Source organism: Cannabis sativa, chromosome 4, assembly GCF_029168945.1.
Source record: "Cannabis sativa cultivar Pink pepper isolate KNU-18-1 chromosome 4, ASM2916894v1, whole genome shotgun sequence".
Taxonomy (NCBI): Eukaryota; Viridiplantae; Streptophyta; class Magnoliopsida; order Rosales; family Cannabaceae; genus Cannabis; species Cannabis sativa.
This window is the reverse complement of record NC_083604.1, coordinates 11,187,049-11,197,505: the sequence shown is the minus strand read 5'-3', so window position 1 is coordinate 11,197,505 and position 10,457 is coordinate 11,187,049. Positions and strand designations below refer to the sequence as shown.

Genomic DNA, 10,457 nt, shown 5'->3' with positions numbered 1-10,457 from the left:
TTATTTTTGTTGTATTGTTAGGTAATTATGAAATTGGGAAATGTCATAGAAAGAGGGAAAACTCTGCCTAATTTTTTTTAGGATTTGATAAATGAACATATTTTTTATTATTTAATTAATAAGCATGCCTAGGAATGCATTTGAAACTTTTAAGTTTCTTGCAACTTATTTATTAGGAAATTATTTTTTAATTTTTAGAATAGATAAATCGTGGATGAATGATAGAAGAGAAACACCACGATTTTAAGAAGAATACAACAATCTTTTAGAGTTTTGCCTAAGAAGCCACCCCTATTTATCAATATTGGAATGATAAGTTTAGAGCTTTAGATTACTATGTACTAACTTAGATTCGCCTTGTTAAATGCTATTATGATTATTTTATCTTGTTTTCCAATTCGTTGTGTTGTTTTGTTGTATTGTTATGTACTTATGAAATTGGGAAATGTCATAGAAAGAGAGAAAATTTTGCCCAATTATTTTAGAATTTTTTAAATGTTCAACATTTAAATCCTATTGAAGTCATAAAAGAAAAAATAAATATATACTCCTCTTTATTATAAATACAAACATATAAAAATACTTTCATTCAGGGGCGGATGTATGGTTTGGAGTGAAGAGGTCATGGCCCCCCTAGGATATAGTAGTCTACTGCCTATTTTTAATGTAATTTTTTTTAGTTAATATGTATATTATAATAGATGGTGGTCCCATCAAAATTAAATAATTTTTTATTTAAAAAAAAAAGAAATAGTTGAATATATAAAGTAACTTATACGGCTATACAACTTTTATTTACTATATATATGATGCATTTATGAAATTGAGCCCTTCTTTTGGAAAGTGGGCGCCACTTGCCAGAGTTAGAGGGTGCAATGAATAGCTTGTTTCTTTTTTTTTTTTTTTTTTTTCTAAGTCATTTATTATTATTATTTTTTTAAATAAAAAAAAGGAAACTAAAAAATTTTAAAAACCTTCAAAATAGATAATTATGTATTATTATTCTCTTCTTCCTCTCTCATAGATATTTAGGTATTACTAATCTCTTCTTCTTCTCTTATTCATATCTATTACATGAGCTACCATTTTATAACAATTTTACAAGAATAAATTAAAGAGCAGTCTACATCAAAGAACAAGCTACAGTATATCAAATAACAAGTAAAGGTATCTTATAGAAAATGATATATGCATTTTAAATATTTAATTCAAATTTCAATCTTGTTCTTTCTCTCAAATATTATGTATATAAATAGTTGATATAACTTTAATTGTCATTTATTTTTTATTATAATTATATATATAAATTGAGTAGGTGCCTTACAGTGAAAAGAAATAATTCTACTAATTAATTTTTTTTGGTCTGAAGTGATACTTGATAGATTAATATAAAAATATATACATACATATACACATGTTATAAGCTCTTTATATTGTTATAGTTTTGTTTATTAATTATTATAGATAATATTTTGTTAATAATATTAATATGTATAGTTCTTCTTAATTGTAGATGAAAAAATCAACTACAATTGATGCATTCTTTAAAAGAAAGAATATTGAAGTTTCAACATCTGATGTCTCATCAAATCTATCAGTGGATGTAGATCATGAAAATTCAAAAAATCGCCCAACAAAGTCTTTAAGACTTGACATTAAAGAAGGATTTGATATTAATTTATTGGAGCGTGATCCGGGAATACGCCCGCTAATATGGGAGTATCCACCAGAGAAGCGTGACGAAGTTCGCAGAGCTTACATTAAAGCTGGTCCATATCAGATTATACTCTCTAGCTATCAAAAATCAGAAGAAGCTCATTCACGTTCTTTTCAGTCATCTTGGTTTAAGCTATTTCCATCTTGGTTGGAATATTCTCCTAAAGTAGATGCTGTATTTTGTCTACCGTGCTTTTTATTTCACTCTAAAGATGCACCGCCTAGATTGGATGCATTTACTATTAATGGATTTCGATCATGGAAAAAGGTAAGAGGAAAAAATTGTGCATTTTTAGCACATATTGGAGACGATATAAATTCACCTCATAGAAATTCTGAGAAAGCAGTTGCAGATCTCATGAACCAACCAATACATATTGGAAGAAGGTTTGCAAACTTCACATCACAAGAAATTGCTGACAATAGACTTCGTTTGAAAACATCAATTGAGGGGATTAGGTGGCTTGCATTTCAAGCATGCCCTTTTGTAGGGTCATAATGAATCTAAAACTTCAATTAATCGGGGAAACTTTTTAGAGTTATTGAGTTTCATAACTTCCTATAATGATAAGGTAGCGGAAGTTTTGGATAAAGCTCCACGAAATGCCACATATACATCACCAACAACGCAAAAACAAATTTTGCATGTATTGGGAAATAAAGTGAGAAACGCGATTCGTGAAGAAATTGGTGATGCAAAATTTTCTGTAATAGTTGATGAAGCACGAGATGAATCTAAGAAAGAGCAAATGTCAATTGTTTTAAGATTTGTTGATAAAGATGGTTATGTGCAAGAACGTTTTTTTGGGCTTATTCATGTCAAAGACACTGCTGCTATAACATTAAAAGAAGGTATTTTCTCTATACTCTCTAATTATAGTCTTGATGTTCAATCTATTCGTAGACAAGGTTATGATGGCGCAAGTAATATGCGTGGACAATGGAATGGTTTGCAAGCTTTAATTTCAAGTGAATGTCCTTATGCTTACTATGTTCATTGTTTTGCACATCGTTTGCAATTGGCATTAGTTGCTGCATCTAGAGAAGTTATTCCTGTCCATCAATTTTTTACAAAGTTAAATTCTATTGTTAATATTGTTGGTGCTTCATGTAAACGCAATGACCAACTAAAAGCTGCTCATGCTACAAATATTGCTCATTTACTTGAGATTGATGAACTAGAAAGTGGGAAAGGACTCAATCAAATTGGTTCTTTACAAAGGGCAGGTGATACTCGTTTGATAAAGATGTTTAGTGCAACATGTGAAGTTTTATTGAATATTATTGAAGATGGTACTACTTTTGCTCAACGAGGAGATGCGGATGCAGCTTATGAGTCATTAACTTCTTTTGAATTTGTTTTCATTTTGCATCTTATGAAAAAAATTCTGGAGATTTCTAATATACTATGTCAAGCTTTACAACTTCAGTCTCAAGATATTTTAAATGCAATGCATCTTGTTTCATCTACTAAGACTCTCATTCAGAAATTGAGAGAAGATGGATGGGATGAATTAGTTTATGAGGTGAAATCTTTTTGTGAACGCGTTAATATACCTGTCCTAGATTTTAATGCTCACTATACTACAAAAAGAGGAAGAAGTCGTGGTCAACAAGATGCAATTACAGTGGAGCATTATTACAGAGTTGATCTTTTCAATTCAGTGATAGACTTTCAACTACAAGAATTAAACAACAAATTCAATAATAATACAGTGGAGTTACTCATTCTTAGTTCAGCTTTAGATCCGAGAGAGATGCACACATCATTCAGAATTGATGATATTTGCAAGTTGGTACAAAAATTTTACCCAAGAGATTTTACAGAATACGAGATGGTACAACTAAGGACGCAATTTGAACATTTTGCTCATGTACGAGAACTTCCTGATTTTGCTGTTTTGGCAACTATTTCTGATTTATGTCAGTGGTTGGTAAAAACTAGAAAAGCAGAGATTTTTCCAATTGTCTATAAAGTGATAACTCTTATTCTTACACTTCCGGTTACTACAGCTACCACAGAACGATCTTTTTCAGCTATGAATATAGTGAAGACTACACTTCGCAACAAGATGGAAGATGAATTTTTAAGTGATTGTTTGCTCGTGTATATTGAAAAAGAAATCGCCAAAAAATTTAGTATAGATTCACTTATCGATGATTTTCGTGATATGCAAGAAAGACGTTCTGTATTTTAATTTCAATTATGAATTTAATAAAACATTGAAATTTTTGACACTTAAATTTACAATATAGTTTGGCCCCCCCTAATTTTTCATGCTGGCTCCGCCCCTGCTTTCATTTTAATTAGTTTTAAATTTTTAATTTGACAGCTTGGCGACCTATCCCAATGTTGTGAGGAAGAACATCTCGTAGCGCTTCGACAATAGTGGTTAAATCAATTACTTCCTTATTTATAAATATTATCAGTAGTATTTTATTGTATTTTTTTATACACTAGAAATTTATTGTGTGTAGTATTTTAGAGAGATTTGTATACAATGTAAAATATTATTTATTAATTCAAGTTACTAATTATCATTGTTGTTTTTAAAAATTATTTTAATCATTTAATTTTTAGTTAAATTTTTTATACATATTCAATATAATTATAAATATAAAAATTAAATTTAATAATTATTGCAAAAATACAAATGCAATAAATTTAAAAGAAAAAAAAAATGTGAAACACCTACATTGGATAAAAGGTCACCTTTTAAGATCTTTTATCCCGTTTTTTTTTTAAAAAAAAGTGGGATAAAAAATGACCTTTTATCCCGGTTTTAAAATAAAATTTGGGATAAAAGATACCCTTTTATCCCGGTTCTTATGAGAAAACTGGGATAAAAGGGCACTTTTTATCCCGCTTTTCTCATAAGAACCGGGATAAAATGGTATCTTTTATCCCAGTTTTTTTTATAAAAACCAGGATAAAAGGTCCCTTTTTATCCCAGTTTTTTCAAGGACTTTTTATCCCACTGGCATATATCCCGGTTTTCATTTTAGCGAAAACCGGGATAAAAAGCCTTAAAAACCGGGATTAAAGGCCTTTGTTTGTAGTAGTGTATTTATAGGCTTTAATGGCCTGAGATACATGGTGGTGCCAAAGAGACAAGGTGTCACTTTCAAGCTGTAAATCGTAGTTGCAAGAGGTGGTCTTGCACCTCATACCCTTGTCTGGTGTCAAGTGGTCCCAATTTGCAGGGATAGTGGCTGCAGTGCACCCTTGGTTGGATCCTCAGACCTTGCAGGTGTGGTGCCTCCACTTCTCACACCTCCTTACATTTAGAGCATGTAAAAGGCATTGTTGTAGTCTCCTCGCATGCTTACCTTATCCTTGTGATCGTATCCTCCTCGCTTCACTCTCCTCTTGCTTGGAAAAAATTCACCATGTTTTGCAAGGTCATGGCTGAGTGACATTTGCGATGTCATGGTATAGCGGCTTCTGAAGAAGACATGTCGAAGGACATTCACAATGCCATTGTTGAGTGAAATTATAAATGTCCATGTTGAGTGACATTCACAGATGTGTGCCAATTGACATTTACAATGTCATTGTCAAGTGACATTGTGAATGTCCATACTGAGAGACATTAACGGATGTGTGCTGAGTGACATTCACAATGTCATTGCCGAGTGACATTCACAATGTCCTTGCCGAGTGACATTCATGGATGTATGCCAAGTGACATTCATAGATGTGTGTCGAGTGACATTTACAATGTCATTACCGAGTCTCATTGTGAATGTCTTTACCGAGTGACATTCGCAGAGTATGTCGAGTGACATTCACGGGAGCATTCCGAGTGACATTTACGGATGCATTCTGAGTGACATTGTGAATGTCCATGCTGAGTGACATTTCACGAATGTGTGCTGAGTGACATTTACGGATGCATGTTTAGTGACTTCACAATGTCATGGCCAAGTAACATTGTCGTCCTCTAGGATGAGTGGCATTGACATTCGCAAGGCCGAGTGACATTGTCATTCTTGCTAAATGACTTTGTCACTCTCATGGTCAAGTGATATTGTCACTCTCACGGATGAGTGACATTAAGTCATTTTTGGGTTAGGCGACTTTCGTCATGTCGTTCTTCAAGCCTTGGTCAGCTAATCTTGGAAATCTCAAGTGCCAATTTTCGAGGTTAACAATAACTTGACTTGTAATATAGGTGCCCATACACCTTTTCCCAACCCTAACCCGTGCGAAACATGTATGAGTCTTGAATATTCTTGACTACAGTACGATTGACCATAATATTAGCCTATACTCAAGAATCTACTCGTACTGATGTGATAGTAATATTCATACTATAAGTACAATTAATCATAATACCAACCTATACTCAGCATTCTAGTCATATTGATGTGGTAGTATCAATTCGTACTTTACTGAATTGTCAAACATATATCTCATCAATATCCAAGTGAAACTCTAAGTACACCAATACTGCTCTTACAGATATGTTATCTAATTGGCAAACATAAACATGTATGCTAAACATGTGCATATGTGTGTGTTATACTAATCTTACCTCAATTCCATAATCAAGTTTGTTAGTCAAACTGAGTGTAAAAAGTGTTCGATGATTAGAGGCCCTAAGTCACATTCACGTTAAACCAGTAAGTGTCTCGCTTAAACGCTTTTTGGGACTTAAACTCAAAATTAAAAGTTTCTCTATCAATATATATCGTGACAATACCCTAAATATGGAGAAAATACAAAAACTAAGGTACCCAAAATCACCCCAACCAGTGGATCGTATCCCCAAACAGTTCACCGTTTTCTGGGGTTCTGCTTGGGAAACGGTTCATCGTTTCTAGAAAGATGGTGGACTGTTTCATAGCAAGAAATACAAACTCGAGGTTTCCTTCCTTAATATTACCCTAAACTTTCCAGAACACCTAATTAAGGCATAACAAACACAATCAACCAATTAAACACATCAAAACCCCATAGAATTAAAAACCACCATTGTTAAGCTAAGTTTGAGTTCTTAAACTCAAACTCACACAACTGAAACTACAGCTGCTATTATCCTTTAAAAATAGCTACAAACAATCACAAACCAAACCCTAAAATAGCTTCTAACTCACCTAAATTTATACATAACCGGAAACTCAAAGTCACTCACCCAAACCAACTTTCCATCAAAAATTTTAAAGAGAAGAGAAGAGTATAGGGTTTACCTTTGTCTTTAAATTCAATCACCATTAGAGACTAAGTTGAAATCCCTACTAAGATGGTGGAGTGGTCTAGAATTAGCTTGTTTCTTCTTGATTTCCAGCTAAGGTCGAGAGATTAGGTTAGAAAAGAAAGAGAAATGCTTCTAACTTGATTTTTGAGGTTATTTAAAATCTTCAAGAATAATCTAACCTTTATTCAGCATAAATATACTTATTTTTCAACTTAATCCACTGAGAAAAATAAAACAAAACTTAATTGATAAATGTCCAAAATACCCTTTACTCCACCCTTAAGTAATTTTTTCACCTACAGGTAAAATAGTCATAACCAAGTACCCATCATAACCTCATATTCTAACTGTCCATAAATCTTGTCGCACTAATTCTAGGATACTAAACCATACCTAAGTGACAATATTGGCCAAACAAACGTCAAATTCTACTTTTTTTTTTTTTAATGAATGATATGACATTGATTACCAATCAATGTTTTATACAACATATGAGCACCTTCAAGAATGAAGACATGTAAGAATCTATACAGCAGTAAATAATACATATACAACATTTATAGTGTATCAAACCAGTCCCGATCCTTCTTTGTAATCTTCTTTGGCATGGCACAAGTAATTCTATTCTTGATTAATCATTTTCTTTGTTGTTGCAAGCAAATAGTACTTGAATTCTATATTTTATCGTTCTTAACATATCAAATTTGATAGACTAAAGCTGCTACAGTAGCTGAAAATACTTATTTCTTGAACGTGCTTTATCTGGTTCTTTCAATCCACCACAACAACCCCTGCAATGAAACAGAGCCTACATTCCATCCAAGCCATATTTTCAACTACATAAGACAATCATGAGAGAAAGGGCATTCAAAAAATAAATGATCATTTGTTTCCATTGCCAAGTTACAGAAGATACACATCAGGTCATCTATTATCTTGAAATTAAGCAGTCTTTCTCTAGTCTTCAATCTATCTTGAATAGCCAACCAAAGCACAAAATTATGCTTCAGAATATTCAACTTGCACCACACCTCTTTACTCAAATTTTACTATTATCAGACATAACATATGAAAATACTAAAATTCATATATATCATATATGGCATACCTAAAATTCAATAAAATTTTCGTAATTAATAAATTATATCACTAATTCCTATTTCTAATAATAAGACTTGTCTTTTTTCTAATGCACATATTATCATAAATAATAAATAAACCACTGTTAATTTCCATGTCAAATTATGCGGTTATTACAGAGATTGTATTAAATAAATGTGCCGAAAGCCAAAACATAAGTACGTAATTTTGAAATTTGTTTCAAGTAAAATAAGTTATTTTATAATCTATTTTTACTGCCATAAATTATTTGAAATTTAACAAAACATATAAATTTTTTTAAATAACTATAAGTATACGCTCTATAAAATAATTTGAATTATAATTTCTATAAGTATCAAATTATTGTATAGTTAAATTTTAAATATTATATTAGTTATATCTTCTAATAATATTTTACTTTAATAGGGGAAAATACTTAAGGAGCTTGATAGGAAAAGACTTGAAAGACAATTTCAGAGTGATACATTTGGTACTGAATCTGATTCAAGGTACTTAAAAAAGTACTTGGGGAAAGACCTAATTATCAAAGAGGCATTGATTATAAGATTAAAGGCAAAGTAAAAAAAATATATACAGTCAAAGTCAGTCAATTGTGCATCCTTTGCCCCTAATAAAATATACAATATTGTGGCAAATATGTTTACAACTATACGTGACACATGTAGTCTAACACCTGAATAATGTGCTAAGTTATATAACTAATTTTTAGATAACTTTATCCAAACGTACGGTCAATCACAAACTCCTGGTGGTTCATCTTCTCAGAGTTATGTCGCTCCTCCATAGTAGCAACAATAGTCTTCTCTGTAGCAGTAACACCAGTCTTCTCCGCAGCAGCAACACATGTCTTCTCTGCAACAGAGAAATCAATATGTTTATGGACCTCTTTGTAATCTCCTCATAGGACCGGCAAAACGGGTCAGACACGATGACACCACTCAAAACCTGCACGAGAATTAGCGGGTTTGGGTTTTCCTTAAATGGGTTCGGGTCGTGTTTGGGTTGACTCGTATAACCCATTTAATAAATGGGTCGTGTTCGGGTTGACACAGCTAACACAATATTGACCCGTTAATGATCTATTTAAAGTTATTTAAGTACTTTAACGTGTCATAAATGGGTTATAAACGTGTTAAATACTTCATAAACGTGTTATTGGTTGACATGTTTAAACAAAATATGCTTATAAACGGGTTACATGGGTCGTGTTCGGGTTTCATTTTTTGACACGATTATTAAACAGGTCGTGTTCGGGTAAAGCATGTACCTGTTATACATGGGTCTCGACACGACACGAACACGACCTGCGAACACGAATTGCCACCCCTATGTCCTCCGCTCAGTTCACATTTTCCTGACTTCAAAATATTTGGTAGGTTAGGGAGTTCTTTGCATATGCAATAATTTTATTCTACCCCAATACTCAACCAAGCTCAATTAGGAGAGCTAATGCTTGGCTTATCGTTAGATTAACCATATGTTCCTTACAGTCATTGGCACTAGTAGTACCTCCCAACCATAATAATATGAATTAAGACTTTTTTCCTGAGACTTTAATGATGAATTTATGGAGTAATTAGTTTAAGTATGTTAATAATTCAGACATTACAAATATTAAGTATATTTTATTTATATAGATTAATTTGAGACATTATAATATGAATATTGTATTTATTTTGGTTTTAAATTATAATATTTAACATTTGTTAAATTATTATTCAAAAAAAAAACATTTGTTAAATTATATTTGATTTTTATATAATTTAGTATTTAGATATTTAATTTTTATATAATTTATTATTTAATTTTAATTTATTTTTTGTATTTTTTAAAACTTAATATATTAGTGGTGGCCGGGCAATATCGACGGAGCTCGGCGCTAATAGTGTTTGTCAGTTTTGTTAATCAAAACTGACACAAGATATATATTAGTGGTGATCCTACCGTTAATGTCCACCGCTATTAATTATTATTAGCGACAAACTCAAAATCCGTCACTAATTAATAGTGAAAGCAATGTAAAAGTTGTTTTATTAAATGAATGAAACAGTATTTATACAAAGGGAAAGGGCTGACTTTGACTTAACAACCATAACAGAAATCTATTATATAAAACCAGACCAACTAACTTGACAGAGTGAACAACCAAATAAAAAACTAAGTTTAAGACTCCCTCTCAAGATGGAGTGTAGAGATTGGATACACTCATCTTGGACAATAAAGATTTGTATTGAGTAGGAAATAAAGCCTTAGTCATTATATCTGCAACATTATGCCGAGATGGAACATAGGAAAATTTGATTTTGTTCTTGTTGATTTGCTCCCGTACAATGTGACAATCTATGTCAACATGTTTTGTGCGTTCGTGAAAAATGACATTTTCAGATATGTGAATTGCAGCTTGGTTGTCGCAATGAA

General features: G+C 32.0%; 1 protein-coding gene across 1 annotated transcript; it reads left to right on the top strand.

Moving 5' to 3' along the window:
• The first annotated feature begins 1,513 nt into the window (after positions 1 to 1,513).
• LOC133036787 (uncharacterized) lies at positions 1,514 to 8,600 on the top strand. Its single transcript, XM_061113524.1, has 3 exons — positions 1,514 to 2,203; positions 2,289 to 3,905; positions 8,445 to 8,600. Exons 1-3 carry the CDS (start codon positions 1,514 to 1,516, stop codon positions 8,598 to 8,600), a joined length of 2,463 nt encoding a protein of 820 aa, XP_060969507.1.
• Positions 8,601 to 10,457: the final 1,857 nt, after the last annotated feature.

What these genes read in the sequence shown, in the direction of transcription:
- LOC133036787 (XM_061113524.1), top strand. Translation starts at nt 1,514, where the DNA reads ATGAAAAAATCAACTACAATTGATGCATTCTTTAAAAGAAAGAATATT. An exon ending in CATTTCAAGCATGCCCTTTT is followed by an intron (nt 2,204 to 2,288) that starts GTAGGGTCATAA and finishes TATAATGATAAG; the next exon opens with GTAGCGGAAGTTTTGGATAA. An exon ending in ATATGCAAGAAAGACGTTCT is followed by an intron (nt 3,906 to 8,444) that starts GTATTTTAATTT and finishes TTACTTTAATAG; the next exon opens with GGGAAAATACTTAAGGAGCT.